This window comes from Macaca mulatta, chromosome 14 (assembly GCF_049350105.2).
Source record: "Macaca mulatta isolate MMU2019108-1 chromosome 14, T2T-MMU8v2.0, whole genome shotgun sequence".
Taxonomy (NCBI): domain Eukaryota; kingdom Metazoa; phylum Chordata; class Mammalia; order Primates; family Cercopithecidae; genus Macaca; species Macaca mulatta.
In genome coordinates this window covers 55,709,296-55,734,863 of record NC_133419.1, presented here as the reverse complement: position 1 = coordinate 55,734,863, position 25,568 = coordinate 55,709,296, and the positions used below count along the sequence as shown (strand labels likewise).

At 40.0% G+C, this 25,568-nt stretch overlaps 1 protein-coding gene and 2 long non-coding RNA genes across 13 annotated transcripts in view; 2 read left to right on the top strand and 1 right to left on the bottom strand.

The window, feature by feature from the left end:
• The window catches only part of LOC114672343 (uncharacterized), a 50,554-nt gene extending 37,128 nt beyond the window's left edge, over positions 1-13,426 (top strand). Inside the window, exon 3 of the long non-coding RNA XR_013404020.1 lies at positions 12,911-13,426. This is a non-coding gene — a long non-coding RNA (uncharacterized LOC114672343). The remainder of the gene's footprint in view (positions 1-12,910) is intronic.
• The window catches only part of SBF2 (SET binding factor 2), a 528,961-nt gene that overhangs the window by 16,728 nt on the left and 486,665 nt on the right, over positions 1-25,568 (bottom strand). For 9 of the 11 annotated variants that reach the window (XM_077963424.1, XM_077963415.1, XM_077963418.1 and 6 more), the window contains 5 exons: positions 22,577-22,761; positions 18,262-18,438; positions 13,967-14,068; positions 13,063-13,248; positions 1,210-1,336 (listed from right to left, as the gene is read on the bottom strand). In XM_077963424.1, the coding sequence (XP_077819550.1) occupies positions 1,210-1,336; positions 13,063-13,248; positions 13,967-14,068; positions 18,262-18,438; positions 22,577-22,761 (777 nt within the window). Of the gene's footprint in view, positions 1-1,209; positions 1,337-13,062; positions 13,249-13,966; positions 14,069-18,261; positions 18,439-22,576; positions 22,762-24,984; positions 25,060-25,568 lie in introns of all 11 variants that reach the window. The other 2 variants (XM_077963419.1, XM_077963421.1) reach the window with 1 other exon arrangement.
• Positions 1,534-4,285, top strand: LOC144334307 (uncharacterized). Its single transcript, XR_013404022.1, has 2 exons — positions 1,534-4,082; positions 4,220-4,285. It is a non-coding gene; the product is annotated as an uncharacterized LOC144334307 (long non-coding RNA).

Genomic DNA, 25,568 nt, shown 5'->3' with positions numbered 1-25,568 from the left:
AGAGGTTGCAGTGAGCCAAGATTGCACCAATGCACTCTAGCCTTGGAGACAGAGTAAGTGAGACTCAATCTCAATAAAAAAGGAAAAAAAAAAAAAGATCAGGCCTGGGGCAGTTGTAACCAACTATACTTACTACCTTCCCAATAAGCAGTATGCAGATGCTTTAGAAATTAAGGTTTCTGATTGTGATGTGAAGAATAACAATTCCATGAGTTAACAAAGGACTGGAAGTATAAATAGGATGGGAAATGGTCTCACCAGTGCTCTTTACCTTATCAAAAGTATGAAATATCATACTAGACAATTTCAATAGGATGCCCTGGAAAGCAGTATTTCCTGATTTCAGATTTCAAACTGAGAACATCAGTAAATATTTTTTTGGAATTAAGAGTTCTCTTTATGATACTGAGTGCATATAATACATTGAACAGGGCTGATTTTTGTTTGCTTGTCTTAACAAAAATAGTCATGTGTTTCCTTTCCCCCTGTAACAGTTACAAAAGAATGTAAAATCCCCTTGGGAAATGTTTTTACCAGGGCTGACTTTCAGAATCTACTCATTACAACTATCACTGCTATTAAAAAAATAGTTCATCACTATCATTAATAATGCTAGCGATGTCTAAAATTTACTGAGTGCTTACTATGCAGTAGTGACTGTGCTAAGAGGCTAAGTGACTGTGTGAAGAGTTCACAACTATTTTCTCATGTGATCATCATGACCCTGACAGGTGGGATAGTATCACTGTCCTCGTTTTAAAGATGAGGAAACTGAGGCTCAGAGAGGCATTTAACCCCTCCCCAAAATACTCAGTTGGTGCTGGGATTTTACCCTGGTCTGTTTGGTCCAGACCACAGTGTCTTAGCTGCTATTCAAGCTGTCTCCAAGGGCAGGCACCCTTCCTACCAGAGTGCATCAGGATTGGAAAAACTATGAGTCAAAGTTCCTTCTCAAACAGTGTGATCACTTTGAGGTATCACAATAATAAACATTTTAATTTTACAAAGATGCTATAGGAATGACCGCCTGCTAAGAGCTAACATGGTACATAATTTCAGAATTTGGCCACTTATCCACTCTACATTCATAGTTCAGAGTTAAACCTTAACTCAGCTTGTCACTCTTGGGAGTAGTTACATTATTAGAATTTTCATTAAAAACATGCAGAACCAACAAAAAAGATGAAACAAGGGCATACAAACACATACCGTGCTCTAATCTTTCATAGTCTGAATCCAGGAGAAATGTTTTAAAGCGATTAGACACATAATGGAAAGCCAAGAACTTTAAGTAATAGAGATTGAATTCAAACTCAGTTGGATACTGGTTGTGAACCTGAAACACACAAGGCAAAGAATAGAGTAAGAATCAAACAGACAAAAAGGGATGCCAGGCCACTGAAGGCTCAACTGAAACATGCAGGAGACCATTCAGTCATTCACTCAACAAATACCTGAATCCCTACCATGAGTAGAGATGGGAAGGGAACCAGCTTTTCCAAGTACTTACTATGTGCCAGACACCAGACGAGGTTTTTTTTTTTTTTTTTTTTTTTTAAATAAACATAATCTCATTTAATCTCTATGTATAGCAAGAGAGGCATTATTATCTCCACTTTACAATTGAGAAAGCAAAGGAGCAGCGAGATTAAGACATTTACCCGATGATATTAAACAGTAATTAGCGAGCCCAAATTTAACCCTGGCTTATTAGGCTCCAAAGTCTCTACCCCACTCACTACATTATACTGTGCTTGGCACGTGATAGATATATATTAAATTATGGTTCTTGCTTTCCAGGTAACTGTGGTGTAATAGTGTGACATACAACAAGGAAAGCTATTCCTACAGAAGTTTAGCAATGAAAAGGATTGAGAAGAGAAGGTGGTGGCTTAAGGGGACAGCAAGAGATGTTTTCTGGTCAAAAGAAATGTGTGTGTGTCTGAAGGCAATCCAGAAGGAGCCAACAGAACACATTTTAGAAAAATTTGTTAGCTAATAACTAAGATAATAAGATCCTAGGAAAGCAAGAATGAATGAGGCTTGGGCCCAGATTTAGGGAACAGCTTTGGAAACAGGGAGGGCTGAAAGGTAGGCAAGAGAAAGACAGTTCAAGTGCCAAGGGAAAAGGCAGGAGCTAATACCTTTTAGCTCTAATTTTTCATCAGTAAATTAGGCAGTGAGGTCACTGGGCACAGGAAAAGGAATGAGTGAATGACATGGGAGGTAGAAGGCTGGGCAAAGCTTAGAATGGTCATTGAGCCATAGCATGCTTTAGGCAAACCGTATACAGACTGTGGAGCCATCTCACGTTGGCAGAGGGTAGGCTGATGATCCTGTGAAACTCCCCAGCCCGCCTCGCAATCTCACCTCTATATTGCTCAAACAATCTCTCATGACCAGCTAGAAAATTTTGTTTGGTTGAAATAAGTTCCAGTCATAACTGCACTTGCTTAAAACCTGGTTCAAATGAACACTAAGGCAAGCTGTCTAAAAGTCAGCGTTCTCCTCCAAGTTTAATTTGGCAATACGGCCCTGTAGTCAGTCAGCTGGGTCAGCCAGAGTGAGCAGGCATGTGTGTAGTATGTTGACTGTCCAGTGGACCAATGGGAATTTAAAGTTATGATCTGGACATTGATTTATCAAAATTTATCATCTGGTTAGGAACCTGGTTTTCTGTGATGATTAAAGGCCTTTTTTTCCTACATTTTCTTATTGGCTTTTTAATTGAACTAAAATTTTAGCTTGCAAGTAATGCAAAATAAAATAGATTTTAGGAAGATGCATTAAAAAAGTTTGACTCCTATGCAGTAGGCCTGCAAACCATGAAACTGCTTCCTTGATGTGAGCCAATGCCTTCCTGTTGCATCAGATCTCCACAGGACAGCAGAGCTTTCCATGGGACATGGTTCTGAATAGCTAGGTAGTGTGCCATACTCCAGGTTTTTAGAACTGCAAGCATTTGTATTAAGTATGAGTTTTCTCCTCAGTGAAAATGAAGGGATAAGAAATCATGGGTTTCCTATGATCATGTAATATGAGCAACTAATTATAAAAACTGGCTGGGCACGGTGGCTCACTCGGTAATCCCAGCACCTTTGGGAGGCCAAGGTGGAAGGATCTCTTGAGGCTAGGAGTTTGAGACCAACTTGGGCAACACAGTGAGACCTTTTCTCTACAAAAATTAAAACCATTAATCAGGTGTGGTGGCACGTGCCTGTAGCCCCAGCTATTCAGGAGGCGGAGGAGGAGGATCGCTTGAGTCCAGGAGTTTGAAGCTGCAGTGGAGCCGTAATTGTGCCACTATACTCCAGCCTGGGTGACACAGTGAGACCCTGTCTCTGAATGAATGAATGAAAAAATGATAAAGGCTAAACTTGAATAGTTTATAGTTACAATAAAACAAGCAGATCTGACACATAATTAAGGATCAATATTAAAAAATACCTTTTATTTCCTTGTTTTGTTAGCCTTCTATGTGTGTCTCAGTAGTCAACCATGTCCCTTAATACAGCAATTCTCATTCAAATGCTTGCCCCTACTAATACTTATGCACAGCAAAGAAGGCCCTGGGTTTGACTCTCCACTAGGCCTGGTTCTCTGGCCTTCCTGGCTCCTTCCTTAAGCATTGCTCAGACCTCAAGTTTCCCCCTCAACCTGTCCTGTAATGCCATACAGAGCTCTCCAGTCTGAGCTGTGGCTTTGGAATCAACAGCCCCACCCCAAGGGGCCAGTGGTGGACAGGGGGGTGACTCAGATTGTGGGTGCTGGTACAGAAGAAGGGGACAGGGAAACTGAGGATGGAACTTGGTTCCCTACCATCTGAGTCCGGGGAGGAGAAATCTGCAGTGTGCTCAGGCAGGGTGAGCTCCAAGGGCAACTGCCCCAACAGCCCTTGGAATAAATCTTCAGTAGTCACAGGTCAGCCCCTCGCTCACTGTTTCCAGGGAAGGAAGAGTTCTTTCCACTGATCCAGTCTATAATATGTTCTAAAATCTCTTTTAAAAATCTTTATTAAAGCCTCAAGGGCCAGGCACAGTTGCTCACGCCTGTAATCCCAGCACTTTGGGAGGCTGAGGCGGGTGGATCACGAGGTCAGGAGATCGAGACCATCCTGGCTAACATGGTGAAACCCTCTCTACTAAAAATACAAAAACAAAACTAGCCGGGTGTGGTAGGGGGTGCCTCTGGTCCCAGCTGCTCAGGAGGCTGAGGCGAGAGAATGGCTTCAACCTGGGAGGCAGAGCTTGCAGTGAGCCAAGATTGCGCCACTGCACTCCAGCCTGGGCGACGAAGCGAGACTCTGTCTCAAAAAAAAAAAAAAAAAAACTCTTTATTAAAGCCTCAAAACAACATTTCTCTCAATGACTGTTCTCCACAGAAACCACATGCCTCATACATACTTGTATCTTTTCTTGATTATTCTGATATTTAATCTACTCAGGAATACAATTTTGAAGAACCACTTCTGAGGTAAAAGTAGAATGGAAATGATAATAAATATGATCTTAAGTTGAACTTACAGGCATTTCAGAGAGATCATAGACTCAGATTAAAAGTGAAATTTCTTTACAAGTCAAAAAATGCTTTCATAGCCCAGTATATTGGCCTCACTACAAGCCCTCTACAATTATGCTAGAAAGGTTAGACAATTTTCCGAGGCCTCTTGCACCCACTCCACTGGGACAGGAATGGGTGCTTGGGGAGAGCATCAAGGTGTATACACCTCGGGGCACTATGCTTGTGTCCTCCTGTGTGCCACAGGAGCACCTCCAGTTGCTGTTTGGGGTTGAAAAACAATCTGCCCCCAAACTGGGGTTAATGATCAGGTCTACTGGAAGTGGAAGAGAAGATGCTGAGCAATTTGTTTTACTCTTCAGCAATAAAGTAACAAGCATGTAAGCATTTCTTTGGTGGAAAAGAAAAGTCAGATAGACCTCAAGACTGGGTTGATTAGTACCTAGATACTATGTTTAGAATCTGACATTAAGAAAAATAAGGAATTTTCTGAGATGTCTTTCTTCTATCATGTATGAAGAAATGAGGAGATGGCTGAACTCTTACTGGTGCTTAGATTTCTAGGAAGCAAGTAAAATCATACTTTCTCCATTGAGCCCTGCACCCCAGTGACACAGTTTGTCCACTTCATTGGCTTCTTTTCCTCTTTGCCAATGGAACTCACCTAGACTCTTGTGATTTTAATTTGCATTTTCTAATGAAGAGTGATGTCAAGTATCTTTTCATGTGCTTATTTGTATATCTTTGGTGAAATCAGTACAAATGTTTTGCCCATTTAAAAAAATAAGTTGTTGGCTGGCACAGTGGCTCATGCCTATAATTCCAGCACTCTGGGAGGCTGAGGTGGGTGGATCACTTGAGGTCAGGAGTTTGAGACCAGCCTGGCCAATATGGCAAAACACCATTTCTGCTAAAAATACAAAAATTAGCCGGGCGTAGTGGTGCACACTTGTAATCCGAGCTATTTGGGAGGCTGAGGTGAAAGGATTGCTTGAACCTGGGAGGTGGGGTTGCAGTGAGCCAAGATTTTGCCACTGCACTCCAGCCTGGGGGAAAGAGCAAGACTCCATCTCAAATTTAAAAAAGGTTGTTTTCTTATTATTGAATTTTAAGGTTTCTTTATGTATTCTAGATAAATTCTTCAGCAAATATATGGTTTACACATATTTTCTCCCACTGTGTGATTTGTCTTTTCATTTGTTTAACAGGGATTTAAAAAAAAATTATTTATTGCTTTTTTTAAGAGGTGGGGTCTTGCTGTGTTGCCTAGGCTGGTCTTGAACTCCTGGGCTCAACTGATCCCACCTTGGCCTCCCAAAATGCTGGGATTATAGGCGTGAGCCACCATACCCGGGATCAGCCTTATAATATCTGTAGAATCTGTAGTGACGTCATCTTTCTCATTTCCAGTGTTAGTAATTTGTGTCTTTTTTTTCTCAAGCAGTCTAGCTAGAGGTTTATCTCTAGCTATATCAACAAATATTTATATCAATAAATATTCCCAAAGAACAGCTTTTGGTTTCATTAGTTTTCTTTATTGTTGACCACAAGATTTTGGGGGCCTAAAGGCAATGTGCTTCAAATAAATGTAGCTTTATTATATTATATAGAATTGGGAATGATAGGTATTTCAGCTAGTAAATTAATTCTGTGTCAGCATTTCCCTAAGTATGGTGATGAACAGAGTTTTAGACCTCTCACAGGCATCATCTGGATTTTGTTGTTCAAAATAATTTTGTATTTATTTTGTTGCAGGTTAAAAGGTAGATAGATTTAAAAGACTAAACTGCATGAAGCATTTTAGTTTTGTTTTTCCGTTATGGAGTGAAACTTGCCAACTTCACTTATTTACACGAAGAGAATCTGAAATGGAATTTGGAGCAACATGAATTTATAGGGTCTTGTTTTTTGCCCATGTGCCATTAAGTACTTTGTAAAATTTAAAGGCCCATAAAAATAAGCTATGACTCAAATCCCTGGAAAGATCAACATTTTGGAAATAAAATTTAATACATTAAAACTGGATTCTGCTTTCAGAATTATAAATATTGAGCTATAAGAGACACTATACATCAACACGTGAAAAACTGTGGATAGGGTTAAACAGACCCTAGAGCAGTATGTACCTAATATTAATTTTTGTATTCACAGATTAAGATTTAACAAACATTAATTGTGTACTTTGTGTTATATCCTTCCATATTATATGGCCTTAAATATTAAGCTTTGATGCAAAATTGCCTTGTTATAAAACAGATTGGATTATGTTCATTTTTGCCAGTTTGCAGTTGAATAGGAAGCAGACAGCAGAAACTCTTGAATATACCAAGAATCCATCAGCTACAGCTATTTTGCCAATATTAATGGATAAATTTTAGAATAACCAACCTGTGTGCGGGCAGCTTAGCAGCTCACATATGTGCTCACAAGGAAGGCTCATATCTTCAAAAGGCAAATAGCTTTTCTCTTTGGGGTCGGACCTAGCATAGTGCTATCATAAGGTAACCATGAGGAGAATCACATAGAGCCAGACCAGACTGAATCAATTTACAATTTGAATAAACTTTGAAATCAAAGTAAAAAATCCTGAAAAAGTTCTAAGATGCCCTCAAAGATTTACTCTAATGCCAGAATAAAGGGGATGCTTTCTTCATGTTTTTATTCATACAATTCATATGGTTTTCTCTTGCTATTATATTTTTAAAGGAAATTTTACATAAAAATTTAATCCTTGTATATTGGAGTTTTTAAAAATTTGGCTCAACTATTTTAAGAAAAGGAAGTCCTATAATGATATCATTTGAACTAAGCCAATTTGTTTTAGAAGCAAAAAATCTGCCAGATGTTGCTATTATGAAACAGTGAGCTAGCATTTATAATTCATTTGACACCTGGATATACTGGCATAAACAATGGCTTTTTATACAATGAGGCAGTTCTAATTTAAGATCAGTGCTTCATCTGTTTTCTTGTAACTTTATTAGTACTAATGGACAAGTCTAGGCATATGTCCATGGACTGCCTTTTGGCATTCAATGTTAGAAATGGTTAGTAAGCAGGGAATATATTCCATCTGGGAAAGCTTCACTTGCTGCTGTGTAATTTTGAACCTATTTTTTTGATGTTCTTGGGCCTAGCCGGGTTGTGTGTCCGTGAGAGACTGAGGGCCGCACTAATTCGAATTATCTGGTAAAAGCCAGAGTCATGTAAAGCACTAGTGTTCACTTGAAAGGCATTCAAAGAAGGCATTTTCTAATGCCTAAAACCGTATGTCAAAGATGATGAAACACTACCTTATAATTAAGTCAGCAAGAGTCAGAAAAACTATTTGTTAACTATAGTCTTCTTAGATTCCTCTGTTTTTGAGTGAATAAACAATCCCTTTTCAGCACAAAATAATTTGCATCACCAAAGCTGATACCTCTGGTAGCCAAGCATGCTTTACTTACTGCAATTAAGGTCATATGCTTGCTTTGCTATGACTTGTCTGCACTTAGGTTATTACGTATGAGGTATTAAGTGAAAGGAGGATTAAGGCAAATTCTTAAAAATTTATGTTTTAATTTTAAAAATTTTACTTTGGCACAGCCAGATTTGAAATCATACTAATAGGGTCTCTAGATCCTGAACAATGCTACTTTTTACAGTTTGTGAAGCTTTCACCTACAAATAATCGAACTTTAATTAAAAGTTAACTTCTGTTTTTGATTTCACAATCAACTGGTTTATATAGAACATTTGAATTTTAACTCTTTACTTGAAAAAGAAACCCAAATGAATCTTAAATTCAGCTGATTAGTAAATAAAACAGCAGAAATTAAACATATACCCCAAATTGTTTTAATTAACTTAGCATTTTGTAGTTTTAGCATCTATTGTAATGTATTCTAAAGATAATGGGAATGTAAGTTATGCTACATCTTAGTGTATGTTAAATTGCTTTAATCATACCGCTTAAGGGATACTCACAGAATATAGGTTACCTTCCAGCATCTAGACCTCTCCCACTCCTCCCGCCCTGAGCCCCATTCCCAATAATAAAATAGAAGAATTTCATTGCAAGTAAGCATTATTGTACTTGGGAGATAATGATGCTCCCATCTTTGAGGATAGCATGTCTTACATGGGAACCTCCTTTCTCTTACTGATTGTGGGTGGATTATTTTGCTGACCCTAGTGTTTAGGTGTGCAGAATTCTGCAAGTTGAACATAGAGATTTAACATATTAAGTAGTACATTTAACTTAAGCCAAATTTGGCTGTACAAGCTCATTCCCCTGGAATCCGCCCCCATTAAAGGAATTTTTAAGAGGTAAAAAAACCCAAAAGGGAGTGGGGAGAATGGGAGGAGACACAGTATTGGGCCAAAGCAATTCAGCAAATTTTTGAAAGACGGAAAATAGAAGGAAGAATAGCAGTAAATGATAGAAGAGGAGAAGCTATATTGGGATCCCTACCAGGAGGAAAACGATTTGAGAAGGTAACAATTTGCTGTTAAGGTAAACCCATAAAGGCTCAGGGCACAGAGGCCCAAGTATTGAGTACTGCAGGGGTGAAATGGAGGCTATCATGGGACTAGCTAGAAGTCTATGGAGGCAGTACGTAGACCCCAGGTCCTTTCCCACTCCATGTAGTCATATGATTACTCTTTTCAGAGCAACAGATCAGAGGTTTATTTTCTGAAAAACAAACAAAAAAACAAACCTGATAAGCTCTAGACTTGGGAACACCAGACACAACTGGGTTAGTGATGAGACTTAGGAGACACTGAAAATAGCATGGAAAAAACGAAAGTCTGCATACTGAACTGGGATTTCCCTGGACCTATTTCCTGCCCTGTCTCCAGAAAGCAAGCAGGCAGACCTGCAAGTACTTTCTGGGGCCCCAGACAAATTCTTCTCCGTAGAAACAAGGTAGCTGCTGTTTTCTTTTTCTGGAACTCTAGTTTACTGAGATGTTGGACTTACTAATTATAGATTATTATTTTTTCCTCCAGATTTATTGAAGTATTATTTAAATATAAAATTTCCCTACTTTAAGTGTATAGTTTTATTAGTGTTGGTCACTGTACACAGCTGTGTAACCATCACCACAATCACGATACAGAACAGTTTCCTGATACTGAAAAGTTTGCTTATGCCGTTTGCATGACGATTCATCCCCTCCCTTGGTCACTGGTCCCAGGCAGTCACTGATCTGCTTTCAGTCACTATGGTTTTGCCCTTTTTAGAATGTCATATAAATAAACTTATGTAGTAGATAGTCTTTTCTGCCTGGCTTCTTTCACTGAGCATAATGATCGCAAGATTGGTCATGTCTTTGTAATATTAATATTTCATTCCCTTTGTGGAGTGGTATTCCACTGAATTAATATGCCAGAATTTATTCATCTCTTCATCGGTTGATGGACATTTGGTTTGTTTTTCATGCTACCTCTTTATAGTCACACTCATTTCCTTCTCCCCTACTATCTTGAATCTGGCAACCAATAATTTATGATCTTGTCATTATGAAAATATTAGCTGGGCATGGTGGCTCACGCCTGTAATCCCAGCACTTTGGGAGGCCAAGACGGATGGATCGCCTGAGCTCAGGAGTTCAAGACTAGCCTGGACAACATAGCAAAACCCTGTCTCTACCAGAAACACAAACAGTTAGCCAGGCATGGTGGTGTGCACCCCTGGTCCCAGCTACTTGGGAGGCCAAGGTGGGAGGATTGCGTGAGCCTGGGAGGCCGAGGTTGTAGTGAGCTGAGATCACACCACTATACTCCAACCTAGGTGACAGAGTGAGACTCTGTCTCAAAAAAAAAAAAAAATTATATACATGGAATCATACCCAATTGGACCCTTTGAGATTGCCTTTTTTTTCCCTTTCAATATAATGTCCTTGAGATCCCTTTAAGGTGTTGCATGTGCCAGTAATTCCTTTCTACTACTGAGTAGTAGTCCACGGTATGGATGTATCCCAGTTTGTGTAGTCATTCACCTACTGTAGCGCATTTTGGTTCCCCCCAATTATATTCAAATTGGATATGTGGAAGGGTAATTCTTTTGGAAATGTGGAGCCACTGAAGGTTTTTGTTTGTTTGCTTTGAAGACTTTTGTGGAGGGGAATAAAAGGATTGTATCTGAGTTTTTGGAAGATTATGCCAGCAATTCTACTTAGGATATTCTAGATGGGTTTTTTGTTTGTTTGTTTTGAGACGCAGTCTCGCTCTATCACCAGGCTGGAGTGCAGTGGGGGATTCTCAGCTCACTGCAACCTCCACCTCCCAGGTTCAAGCGATTCTCTTGCCTCAACCTCCCAAGTAGCTGGGACTACAGATGCGTGCCACCACATCCGGTTAATTTTTTGTATTTTTAGTAGAGATGGGGTTTCACCATGTTGGCCAGGATGGTTTTGACCTCTTGATCTCGTAAGCCTCCCACCTTGGCTTCCCAAAGTGCTGCGATTACAGGCATGAGCCACCATGCCTGGCCAGGATATTCTAGATGGTCTTGATGAGGGTGGTAAGAGCATGAACAAGACTTATGGTCTTTCAAATTCTCATATATTCATTGAGATTATCTATTTATTGTCTATTATATTCCAGAGACAGACTGTAATTGTGTTAGATACTAGGGATATGAAGACTAGTATGACATAGTCCTTGTTCCTGGGAATTCTCAGATTAAGTAGAGGGCAATACTTACATACAAATAAATATACTTTCGTGCTATCGATGCTATCAAAGATGTCTATACTGACTCATTAGAAATATAAATGAAGTGGGAGGGTGAGGGTCAGCGAAAGATTCAAAGAATGATGAACTAAACTAACATGTGTAGTGCTCAGAACTGTTCCTGGCACATAGTAAGCAGTCGACATAAATTAGTAATTGTTAGTAATGGTGGTATATGGAGGCAGGAAATAGTCTAGTCCAATTGATAAGCATAATAAAAAGATAAGAAGTGCTTTCATGAAGAACTCATATGCTTTCACCTGCCTAGAAGTGAGAAGAGATGCTTGCTCCTCTCCTTTGGCCTCAGGTAAGCTTTCTGTTTCAGAGACAATGGTCTCCAAACTTCTCCTTTGTCTATTTGCCAAAAGGAGTATGAATAAAAGGGCCAATATTCAAACAGAAAACAAATATAGTATACTATTTGCTGCAAAGAGTTTAAAGGTACATGCTTAACCTTGTAATGAGCTCCTCCAGTTACTGCTTGGACAGATCAATGAAATTCTTCAATAGGTCTTTTCGTTAATAAGTAAATTAGAGCAGTAAAAAAAAATAGCTTCCTGTGTGTGGGGTGGAAGGTTGGAAAGTCACTGCTCATGAGTATGGAGTTTCTTTTTGGAGTGATAAAATGCTCTAAAATTGACTGTGGTAATTGTTACACAACTTTGTGAATGGATTCAAAACTATTGAACACTTTAAATAGGTGAATTGTATGATATATAGTTCAATAAAGCTGTTATTAACAAAAATTATGTAGTGATTTGGAAAGCTGATCAAGTGATTACTAGAATAAAAACAAAATAAAACGTAACCACTTACTAACTTGGTGTCATCAGAGTTCGTTTCAACTCTGGTTCCTGAAAACATAGTTCTACTTTTCTTTCCAATTGATATTTGAGGCCAGTGTGTTTCAAAGAGGCTCACCATTCCCACAGACAGGTTTGACATGCCAGAACTCATTCATCCAACCCTGGGATTATGGTCAAATGAAAGCTGGAAATAGGTCTGCTTTTCCTAGGCCAATTCAGTCTTCAACTTGCAAACTCGGTGCCATCCAATTCTCAAACCCAGTCCTGACCAAGGTCCCATCCAGAGGTCTGTATCTGATGTGCCTGCGATGAAGGCAGGAGGGTGCCTAGAGCACTCACATCTCCCCTACCTTCACTGCATTTGAATGGATATACCTGGGCTCCCACTTATAAGTAAGAACATGAGGTATTTGGTTTTCTACTTCTGCATTAATTTGCTTAGGATAATGGCCTCCAGCTACATCCATGTCATTGCAAAAGACATGATTTCATTCTTTTTTATGGCTGCATAGTATTCTATGGTGTATATGTACCACGGTTTCTCAATGTGGTAGAAGTGACCAGTGTTCTCAAGCCTGTATGTCCGTCTGGCTGGGCCCTGATTATTTCTCCAGGGGTTAGGCTTTACCTCTTATGTTCCTAGGCACAAGCTGGGGTCCTCCTGAACTGCGCAGACCATGTGCTGGATTTCAGGACCCCTATTACCTAGAGATTTTGTTCTTAGGTAATAAGCCCAAGTTTGCTCCTCTTCTTTGAAGATGGTCATTTAGAGTGCTGGCTACTTCACTTGGGGCAAGCCCAGTAGCCAGCTTAGCTGTCCTCGTTTCAGAAACCAACTAATTTTTTTTCTTTTCCATTTCTAGGAGTCTACTGCTAAGATTTCAGCACGTCCTATGGCTGAGTTAATCAGAGTTATGATAGGAAGGTACCTGGCACACCATCGCAGTGCTCCATCAGTGCTAGTATGTTGTGTTGTTTCCTTCACATCAAGTCAACTCAAGCTTGCTCTACTTACCTGGTGTACACAGTCTAAGAACTGTAAGAAGACTGGAGCAAAACCACTCCCCTGACAGTTGAGGGTCAAGCTGCTCCGCTGACTGAATTTGTGACCAAAAGAGAGCCACTCTTTTTCAACCAACATCCGGAAGCCTTCAAGTGTCCTATAAAAGGGATCACTGAGTAACTGAACCAGGGATGTCACCTAGGGCACAAACAGGATGGATTGTTATTAATTTTAGTTCTGAAAAAGTCCTATTACTAAGATAAAAGCACTTCCTTCTGATAATAGCTAATTCACAAATTTACCTGGACAGCAAATTTGTTCACTAACCATTCCAGGATGGCCAATAAAATGAATTTTGTAAGCTTTCCAGTAAAAACTAAAGCTCAAATTCATTTTGGCTACAAGTTTACTTTCAGGGAATTAAGCCTTTAATCCTTAAACGGCCAGTTTGCTGACAACAACCTTTTCCTAAGTTAATCAGAGGCCAGAGGATCAGTTAAAATCAATTCTACTTTTTGGCAGATGCAGATTAATGTCTTAATGTAGTCTGAACTCACGTTTCACTCTGGAGTGGGTTAAGGTGGGGCTTACAGAGAGCCAGGGGATGGACTGACAAAACCCAGAAAGGATGGTCCATGCCTCACACTGCTGGTCAAGGGCTCCATCCACAAGCCTGCATGGTAAATCTGTGGGTGGGAGAGCCTGATGCCTGGAGCCAGAGCTCCAGGCTGCGTAGGGGCTAAGAGCTCATGGTACAGAGTTTTCTGATGGATAACAGGTGGTGTTTAACACAGGACTTTCTCTGTCCATAAACACATTAGTCATTATACAAAACATTCATCTGAAGAATTTAAAAACCACCAAATGGAAATATAAATATAAAATGAAGTATCAAAAAATATGTCTAATAGTTTACTTGTGCAGTGATGTCCCAGCCTTCCTCCAAACAGACCAAAACTGAGGAACCATTTTCAAGTACTTCTGATACAACCACAGCCAGCTGCATTATCCTGTGAAGCTAAGAGATAGGAAGGAGAACACAATTAGACCAAGCACTTTCTGAGTGCAGAAGTCAGAAAGAGTTACTTTCCCTGGATAATCAAACAAGTTAGGGATAAAGCACTTGGATAAAAGAACCACATAATGTTTTAAATACTTAAAGTTCTTTCAAACCAAGATTAAACAATGACACTTTTGTCTGGGTGCAGTGACTCATGCTCGTAATCCCAGCACTTTGGGAGGCTGAGCTGGGCAGGTCATTTGAGGTTAGGAGTTCGAGACCAGCCTGGGCAACATAGTGAGACCCCATCTCAATAAAAACAACCACAACATGACACTTCAAAAAGGTAGACACATTTTAAAACAATACATAATGAAATAAAATTACATGATTCCCCCAAAAGTAGGTGAGCTATAATTCCATAGAGTACAAAAGATATTCTATGTGGATTTCCCAGCAAAGGAAGGAAATTCACATGAATTTTATTGGATTTAAAATTTGTTTTTCAAAAAAAAAAATTTGTTTTTCCATGATGTAGTAAGTTCTATTTCAGATATTCTTAATTTTTTGGGAATTAGATAGTGGTGATAGTTACAAAACGTTGTGGATATACCAAAAAGCATTGAGTTGTACACTTTTATCATAAGGATAAATTTTATGGTAAATGAATTATATGTTAAAAAAGATACTCCTGGCTGGGCGTGGTGGCTCAATGCCTGTAATCCCAGCACTTTGGGAGGCTGAGGCGAGAGTAGTGCTTGAGCTCAGGAGTTTGAGACCACCTGGGCAACATGGCAAAACCCCATCTCTACAAAACATACAAAAATCAGCCAGGCGTGGTGGCATCTGCCTGTAGTCCCAGCTACTCAGGAGGCTGAGGTGGGAGGATCGCTTGAACCTGGGAGATATAGGCTACAGTGAGCTGTGATCGTGCCACTGCACTCTAGCCTGGGTGACAGAGCAAGACTCTGTCTCCAAAAAAAAAAAAAACAAAAAAAAAACTCCGATTTGTCTGTGCTGTGTACGAAATGAGAAAAGAACTTTTATATTTTTGCTAAGTTTTGTTTTTTTTTTTTTTTTTTTTGGAGACGGAGTCTCGCTCTGTCGCCCAGGCTGGAGTGCAGTGGCCGGATCTCAGCTCACTGCAAGCTCCGCCTCCCAGGTTTACGCCATTCTCCTGCCTCAGCCTCCCGAGTAGCTGGGACTACAGGCGCCCGCCACCTTGCCCGGCTAGTTTTTTGTATTTTTTTTAGTAGAGGCGGGGTTTCACCGGGTTAGCCAGGATGGTCTCTATCTCCTGACCTCGTGATCCGCCCGTCTCGGCCTCCCAAAGTGCTGGGATTACAGGCTTGAGCCACCGCGCCCGGCCTTTGCTAAGTTTTTAAAGCCACATCAATTGGCTCAAAGTCCTTGATAAACAATTAAGGTGTGAGAACAATATATAGATTTTAAAACCAAATGTATAACATTCTAGTTTTAAAAAATATTTTAATGATCATCAGACATAATTTGCAATTTGAATCCAACTCTGAACAAGAACAAAAATGAAAAAACCCATATCTTAAACAGAGCTAGGGTACTTTATTTATTTATTTTTTTTATTAAAAAAATTTTTTTTTTTTTGAGACGGAGTTTTGCTCTTGTTGTCCAGGCTGGAGTGCAATGGCGCAGTCTCGGCTCACCACAACCTCCACCTCCCAGGTTCAAGTGATTCTCCTCCCTCAGCCTCCCAAGTAGCTGGGATTACAGGCACGCGCTACCATGCCTGGCTTATTTTGTGTTTTTAGTAGAGACGAGGTTTCTCCATGTTGGTCAGGCTGGTCTCGAACTCCCAACCTCAGGTGATCCACCTGCCTCAGCCTCCCAAACTGCTGAGATTACAGTTGTGAGCCACTGCGCCCGGCCTAGGCTACTTTAAACACAGGAATAAGGCAAATGTCCTACTCAGTAATGAGAAGCTCCTCACGTAACTGTTTCTACAACATAGCTATCACCAGGCCTGAATTCTTTTGGGCTCAGAATTCGTTCTAAGAAATGGCTATTATTAAAAAATCAAAAAATAACAGATGCTGGCGAGCCTGTGGAGAAAAGGGAATGCTTATACATCTCTGGTGGGAATGTAAATTAGTTCAGTCATGTAGAAAGTAGTTTGGTGATTTCTCAAATAACTTAAAAAAGAATTACCATTTGACCTAGCAATCCCATTACTGAGTATATACCCAAAGGAATATAAATTGTTCTGCCATAAAGACACATGCACACACATGTTCAGTGCTATACTATTCACAATAGCAAAGACATGGAGTCAGCCTATATGCCCATCAACAGTAGACTGGATAAAGAAAATACAGTACATATACACCATGGAATACTACACAGCTATAAAAAGAATGAGCTTATGTCCTTTGCAGTAACACAGCTGAAGCAAACTAACACAGGAATGGAAAACCAAATACTGCATATTCTCACTTATAAGTGGCAGCTAAACATTGAGTACATATGGACACAAGGAAGGGAATAGATGCCTGGGGCCTACTTGAGGTTGGAGGTGACAGGAGGATGAGGATAGAAAAGCTACCTATCAGGTACTATGCTTATTACCTGGGTGATGAAATAATCTGTATACCAAACTCCCAAGACATGCAATTGACCTATACAACAAACCTATATATGTGCCCCTGAACACAAAATAAAAGTCAAAAAAAAGAATTTGCTTTAAGAGTTAACTTTTAAGATGTCAATATCCCAAGTGGGCAATTATTTCCACTGTCTTTAGTCCCTAACTTTCGGTACAGGTCTACTTTCTACAAAGAGCAGAGCACAGAACGTATCAGAAACGCGGACAGTTAAGTTGGGTGGTGGGGTCTGTCTGGAGCTGGGGCTCATAGCCTGGGGACAGAAGGGAGTATTGATCAGTTCCTTCCATGGGTATGCAAAGCACCCTAAATTGCCTTAATAATAATGAACACGGCATGATACATTTATAGCCAAATGTATATGTGGTAGTGTTTCTCTTTGGTTTAAGTATCTTGAGAACAGTCACTGCCCTGCCCTGGGTACTGACATCATTCCTTTTTTTTGTTTGTTTGTTTTTTAGTCCAATGTGCTGTGGGAAACAAGAGGCAGGATGCTTGCAGGTAGATGGAGGCAGGGGACTGGGAATTTCTGCAAGGTGATAACAAATAATGGGGGCCAGGCATGGCAGCTCATGCCTGTAATCACAGCACTTTGGGAGGTCAAGATGGGCAGATTACTTGAGGCCAGGAGTTCAAGACCAGCCTGGGCAATATAAGAAATAAAGGAGCTTAAAGACAAGGCCCTTTAATTTCTCAATAAAAGTTCCATTAAGAATATCCCAAAGTTGCCGGGCGCGGTGGCTCACGCCTGTAATCCCAGCACTTTGGGAGGCCGAGACGGGCGGATCACGAGGTCAGGAGATCGAGACCATCCTGGCTGACACGGTGAAACCCCGTCTCTACTTTAAAAATACAAAAAACTAGCCGGGCGAGGTGGTGGGCGCCTGTAGTCCCAGCTACTCGGGAGGCTGAGGCAGGAGAATGGCATGAACCCGGGAGGCGGAGCTTGCAGTGAGCTGAGATCCGGCCACTGCACTCCAGCCTGGGCGGCAGAGCGAGACTCCGTCTCAAAAAAAAAAAAAAAAAAAAAAAAAAGAATATCCCAAAGTTGACTGAACTGAAAGACAGACACTGTGTTTTTTTTCTCTAGCCTTAGGTAGGCTTGGGGGCATCCAGTGTGCCTTTGGTGGGTAGTTTGGGGTGAATCTAAAATCTAGAGACCTGGGATAGGCAGACAAATGAAAGGTGAGTGCTCTTGGAGTCATGCAGAAGTTGTCCTCTGCCCTGGATCCTTACTGTACTGATAACAGAGCAGGAGTTCTATATATACATGCTGATTAAATTTACTACATCAAAAATTTCCATCTAAAAATAATTTTCTCCTTAGTGTCCTATAGACACCAAACTTTGAATTACACAGAGATAAAAACCCAGCAGTCAAGACTTCTACTCCCTCACCTCCTATATCAGATGATTTCCTGAAACTGAAAGGCCTTTACTGATGGCACGCAATGAAGGAGGAGAATGTTGGTGAGTGAGGGAACCAAGTATTTTTTTTCTCAAATACAGTTCTGTATATCTACTTGGGCCTCTGTTTCTCTGAGTTATAAAGAAAGAAGCTGCTTCAGACATTACCTGTGGGAGCCACTCAGAATCTCCCAGCGCTTTCAGGAAGGTCACTTCTGAGTCAGTAGGGATGGTGCTTGGGATACAAGCCCTCATCAGCTTCTTAAAACTGGCTTTCACTTGCCGGATTTCATGAAATTCAACAGGAACAAACTCACAATTTAAAGCAAATTCTACCTTGAAGTTCTGTGGATGAAGATTCAGAGAATCAGGCAGATGAAGTGCTATAGGTAAAAGAGTGATGTTTCCAATGGGGCAGTGCATAACGGTAAACAGTTAGTTGGGGCCAAATAGCTGCAGAGGCTGCCAATGGGTCAAAAGAGTCAATCTTGTATGGCAATGTGTCAGTGTTGATGGGAAGAGCCATTCAGTACAGTCTAGTGGTTTGCCTAGAATGGCAAATCTAGTCCTTACTAGAGGTAGATTACTTAGCCTAAGAGTGCTCTCATTCTGAGAACTGGAAGAGACTACTGGTAGACTGGAACTTGATGGAGCTTATAATACCAAATATAAGTCAATTATAAGGCCATGAACCCGGAACTTTAAAGAGCAACTAACGATACATGGACAGTATGACTACTCCAATAGTGTAAACTAAGTCTTCCCAAGATGTATATGGGAAAGGATAGGTAATACACTGTTGGAGTTCCAGACTGTACATGTATTAAAGTTTGTAGATATGCACATATTTGTTTCTTATTATGCAAGTAAAACATATTCATAATAAAAATGAAAAAAGGTAGAGATAAATATTGAGAAAGAAATAAAAATCACTTTCTTGCTGCCCCAAGACTACCAACATTGTGGTGACTTTTTGTTTGTTTGAGATGGACTCTCACTCTGTCACCCAGGCTGGAGTGCAGTGGCACAATCTCGACTCACTGCAACCTCTGCTTCCTGGGTTCAAGGGATTCTCCTGCCTCAGCCTCCCAAGAAGCTGGGACTACAGTCGTACACTACCACGCCCAGCTAATTTTTGCATTTTTAGTAGAGATGAGCTTTCACCATGTTGGCCAGGATGGTCTTGATCTTTTGACCTTGTGATCCGCCCACCTCGGCCTCCCAAAGTGCTGAGATTACAGGTGTGAGCTACTGTGCCTGGCCCTACTTCTTAAAAGTCAATAATAAAAAATTACATGGCTGGGCGTGGTGGCTCATGCCTGTAATCCCAGCAGTTTGGGAGGCCAAGGCAGGCAGATTACCTGAGGTCCGGAGTTCAAGACCAGCCTGGCCAACATGGTGAAACCCCATCTCTACTAAAAATACAAAAAGTAGCCAGGTGTGGTGACGGGCACCTGTAATCCCAGCTACTCAGGAGGCTGAGGCAGGAGAATCACTTGAACCCCGGAGATGGAGGTGGCAGTGAACTGAGATGACACCACTGCACTCCAGCCTGGGCAGTAGAGTGAGACTCCACCTAAAAAAAAAAAAAAAAAAAAAAAAAATTTACATAAAAAAACCATGAAAGGCTTTGTTCATTTCTATCTTTGGGATAACATTTTTTTCACTTAATATTATATATGTATCAACCTATATTTATTTGAGTACTTTCTCATTTACATCTTTAATCCATATGGAATTTGTGTGTGGTATGAGTGTTGCATTTGTAATTAAAGAATGCTATACTGATGGCCTACTGGTATATTTCATTTTAATAACCTAGCTGTGAAGATTTAAAAGTCCTCTAACTTTTCATGCCAAAGAATGAATTAATTTTCTCAAAATGTTTCCACTTTCTTTTCATTTTGCCCAAATTACTCTACTGGACCATCTGCTTTTCTAAGAGTAAAACTGCTTTCTGGAGATTGGTTGCACAACAACGTGAATGTACTTAATAATACTGAGTCATATATTTAGAAATGGTTAAGATGGTAAATCTTGTTATGTGTATTTTATAATTTTTCCTTTGTCTTAATAATTCCATTTTAAGGAAGCTACTCTGAGGAAATAATCTAATCGGAAAAAAACCTCTGGGAATGGTATCTCAATAAAAAAAATAACAAAAGAACCTATTTGCTTAGAATTGTGACTGTAATTTTATATACAGAAGATAAAGAAACCTAAACATCCAACAATACGGGTTGAATAGTGACTAAAATAGTTATGGAGACTACTATACGACATGGAAACATGATGTTAAGGCTTCAGATAAAGAACCTAGTGATATACATGAGTTCCTTTCTATTATTTTTAAAAACTTATAATAGACAAAACATAGTTTACTTTTCAGGAAAGGTAGATTCCTATTTCCCAACTATACATAAGCTAGGTATGCCTATCTTAGAAGCCAGGAGTTACTAACCAAAGTAGTGAGACACTCCATTAGGTTGGAAGGAATTTGTTCCCAATAATCAAGTATTAAAGTATGTGAATTTACCTAGGTAAAGGTCAAATTCAAGATTATTTTCAGAATAACTCACTGTAATTTATTGACTTTCTTTTATGCCTCTTTGTTGGGAGAAAAAGGTATGGAATTGTAACTGGATGGCATTGTGCTAGCTAGAATGTGGCACATATCAGACAGATACAGAGCCGTATTCTACACACAAAATCGAATAAAAGATAAAACCTGAATGGAATACATAAAATTGCTGACAACTACTGTGCCAGAATGGTGGGATTACATTTTTAAAAATAATAATACTTGGCCAGGCGTAGTGGCTCACGCCTGTAATCCCAGCACTTTGGGAGGCCAAGTGGATCACGAGGTCAAGAGATGGAGACCATCCTGGCCAACACGGTGAAACCTCGTCTCCACTAAAAATACAAAAAAAAAAAAAAAAAAAAAAAGCTGGGCGTGGTGGTGCGTGCCTATAGTCCCAGCTACTCGGGAGACCGAGGCAGAAGAATCGCTTGAACCTGGGAGGCGGAGGTTGCCGTGAACTGAGATCATGCTACTGCATTCCAGCCTGGCGACAGAGTGAGACTCCGTCTCAAAAAATTAAAAAATATATAATAATGATACTTTATTGAGGAAGGACAGACAGAAAGAAAAAAGAGAGGGAAGGAAAAAGGCAGCATCCCAACTCTTTCTTACTCAAATACGTATGATCACACAGCTAATCTGAGAAATCATGTGCAAAGAGAATGGCAGAGGGGAGTATTAAGGAGCTAAACCTTGGAGAGTGATTCGGATCACGAGTAAGTGTTGTGCTGAAGCACGGAAAGTCTGTGCTCTGGAAAAGACACTGGCACTAGCAACCCTGGATTGCTGTAGAAAAGTGTTCTATTTTCTGGATATAAAATTATTTACTGTATCAGAAGACAAATATGCAGATTTAAAAATTGAGCATTACCCAGCAGTTTTATGCCCTCTACCCTAAAGGCTGATGACTAAGTGGTTGCAGCAGTCCAGGCAGTGGGAGAAGAGCTAGCAAAGCCACCAGCCTGCTCCAGAAGAGATGACTCAGTTACTGGCGTCTTAAGGGCCAAGCATGTGGGATCTTGCTAATGGCACCCTGCTCACAGTTTCTGCTCCATGGTTCAGCCAGAGGTCTGTCTAGGTTGTCCAGTGCCAACTGGAGCACTGGACTAAACGTTGAAATTTCTGAGTTAACAGGTAACTTTCATGTCCTATACACCTATTCGTGGTAATGAAATTTATTTTGTAATGCGTGACTTGCAAAACATTAAATTCAAGGAATTATTGTTGCTTTTGGAGGAAAAGACCATCTTTACAATTTATGGCCCCTCAGCATGGTGAAGCTCTTTAGCACAACAACTTAACAGTAAGAATACAGTTGATTAGCATCTAGTATTTTGAATTTTCTGACATGTCTTAGGACATGTGTCTCTTTCTGTATAGCCTTGAGAAGTTTTAACAAGTGTTACTCAGAAAATCTAGACTTGGCCTTGCCTTGCCTCCATACGTGGCACCACAGTCTTCCTCTCTCCATTCTTCTGTCTTTCTGTAGCCTTTTTTATCCGTAGGTTTACAACAACGAAACTATCTGTTTTGCCATGGGCAGATTCCTGTGGAAACTGAATCAAGGCTGTTGAAAACACAGCCTGATGAAGCCTTATTTCTTTTTTCGTATGTACACTTCCTAGTATTCCTAATGTTTATGTTGATTTTTTACTGTCATGAATAAATACTTATTTTCGTGGCTAATAAATATGCATATGTATATATGTGTATGTATCTATATAAAAATTAATATATATAAATAAATTCAAAAGGAGAGCTAAATTTTTTGAGATTATTAACTCCAGGTTAAGAATCATGCTATAAAAAAAATTCTAGCAAACCTGGTTTGTGATACATGTTTTATAAACAGCCCTAGTGCATCCACAAAGTTTCTAAGTGAGAAAAAAGAAATCTTACCCTTAGTTGCGACTTTTCACCAAATATGTAAAGCGCTGCTTGCCGTTTCAAGAGCTGGTTTTGTAGGTAGGTGCTGTTACTGAAGGAGGCCGAATGGTCCTTGCCTGCCAGCCGGGCGCCAACATCAATGAAGGATGTTGGAGAGCTGATCAAGCGAGTGCTAGAGCGAAGACTTGCCCACACACCTTCACGAAAGCCAAAGTCATGGAGTGAGATAATCTAATGTGGGAATACCACTGACTAAGGAAAAAGGTGCATGCTCTGGAGCTACAATTTTAGAGGTCATAGCAAGTTGATTAATCTAAAAATCATAAGTCATATGGTCATTTGCTACTTCTGTAACATAAGCATTATCCAATATAGCATTTCAAAATCACAGAATCTTAGCCTCAGAATGACCTACCAAACCCCCCAAATCAATCTTATTTTATATTTTGATGTAAATTCAGGATTTAAAAGTAAATACTAAGATCATAAGTAGAAACAGTACATTGACACTGAAAACAAAACAAGCTGGCAGGAGGTACTAATAAAGTCTAGCAAGGCAAATGCTGAGTTACTCAATTTCTCAGGGCTTCATGAAAAAAGTAAGGAACATTCTTCTGCTTATTTGGTCAATTTCACATGACATTTAAAGATATAAAATAGAAACTTCGAAGTCTACTAAAATCTGAAGCTGGATTTGTAATTAATATTTGTATATCATGCCAAAATGATGTAATTCTAAACAAGATTATATTATAGTTTTTTTTTTCAGTATCTGTGAAGAATGAGAAATTATAAATTTAGTAATGGGCACAGTGCCTCATGCCTGTAATACTAGCACTTTGGAAGGCCAAGGTGGGCAGATTGCTTGAGCCCAGGAGTTTGAAACCAGCCTGGGCAACATGGTGAAACCCCGTCTCTACCAAAACAAAACAAAACAAAAAACAAACGCCTATAGTCCCAGTTACTTGGGAGGCTGAGATGCGAGGATCGCTTGACCCCCAGAGGTGGAGGTTACAGTGAGCCAAGATAGCGCCACTACACTACAGACTGGGCAACAGAGTGAGACACTGTCTCTAAAATAAAATAAAATAAAATAAATGAATAAATGTACAGTCAGAAGCAGATACCTTTATTTTATTTTATTTTTTTTGAGACAGAGTTTCGCTCTTGTTGCTTAGGCTGGAGTGCAATGGCATGATCTCAGCACATCACAACCTCCACCTCCTGGGTTCAAGAGATTCTCCTGCCTCAGCCTCCTGAGTAGCTGGGATTATAGGCATGCACCACCATGCCTGGCTAATTTCGTATTTTTAGTAGAGACAGGGTTTCTTTATGTTGGTCAGGCTGGTCTCAAACTCCCAACCTCAGGTGATCCGCCCGCCTCATGCCTCCCAAAGTGCTGGGATTACAGGCGTGAGCCACCACACCCAGCCAGAAGCAGGTATCTTCTAAGAGAAAGGGCAAGCTAAAATGCTAGAAGAGTCTCAGTGAGATAAGTTGACCTTAGTTATATTAATTAGAAAAATCAAGGATTTCTATATGCAAGTGAGACTATTAAATATCAAATATCCAGACACAAAGGCATACACTAATTCTCAAATTTGACTAGCACTGTATCACCTTCAAATCAAGAGGCCCTCATACATGCCTGTAGAACTGTGGTGTTTATCTCAGTGATGGGGTCACAGGGATATAGGACTTTCCTACTGCCTCCCTAAAGTGGGTTTTCCTCTTTAGATCTAGAAAGCCTGTTTGAGAAGCTTTAGTCTTTTCCCAGTATTAAATTGAAGTCATGTTTCTAGGTGACCAGAAGTCACCATGATAATGTCACCTCTGCTTCTCTTTCTCTTTATAAGCATTTATGGGGTCAAGAGACCAGTTCCCAAGAAAAGTTTTTATGGCTCATTTCAGCTTCACATGCATGAATCTTTGAGACAGAGTTTCACTCTTGTTGCCCAGGCTGCAGTGCAATGGCACGATCTTGGCTCACCACAGCCTCCGCCTCCCAGGTTCAGGTGATTCTCCTGCCTCAGCCTCCCGAGTAGCTGGGATCACAAGCGTGCCCCACCACGCCCGGCTAATTTTTGTATTTTTAGTAGAGATGGGGTTTCACCATCTTGGTCAGGCTGGTCTCAAATTCCTGACCTCAGGTGATTGCCTGCCTCAGCCTCCCAAAGTGCTGGGATTACAGGCGTGAGCCACGGCGCCCGGCTGCATGAATCTTTCTATGTAGTTTATGAGTTTTTCTTAGACATTATGGCAATTATTAATTTTTTTGTAAATGGAATCGGAGGAAATTCAGAATGTAGATGAGAATAAAGGATATAATTTTACAAATGCAAAAAAATTACTTGTAACATATGTAGTTTCACATGAAGATGGTTTAAAAGAGTGACATATCAGGACACATAATACAGTACCTTGATTATGGACTCTTCCCTTAGCTGAAGATTTGGGATTTGACTGAGTAAAACATTTATCTCTGTACCCATGCACTGGTAGGTAAGATTAAAGACAGAAAGAGAAATAAAATGTATATAGTAGCAAATGTCAGAGCAGATTGAGTAAGAGAAGAATAGGCTACTTAATTTTTAAAATTAACAGGGGAAAAATGTAAATATAATAAAAGTAGAAGATTTAATTAACAAACAAAAAGCTGCAGTCACAAAAAAAAGATGCATTGAGTACCTGTTAAATGAAATTTCAGCACCTGTTTATAAATACTATAAGCACAATGAAATGGACAGCACACAGCAGAAGGTGCCACTAAAAAATTATACCAAATGGAATAAGCTTTTAAAGATTATCATTCAGTCAGAAACAAATTTATATAATAAAATTAAGGAATTTGGGGTGTATATGTGTAAATGTTAGGAATACACTGGTCCTCATATCGAAGGAGACTGGCGAATGCTCTGTGTTGTACAACACATTTGTTCTTTGAGCAAGGTCATCACACCAGGAAACAATGAAGCTCTAGCAACCATTTGGAATAACTAAGGGC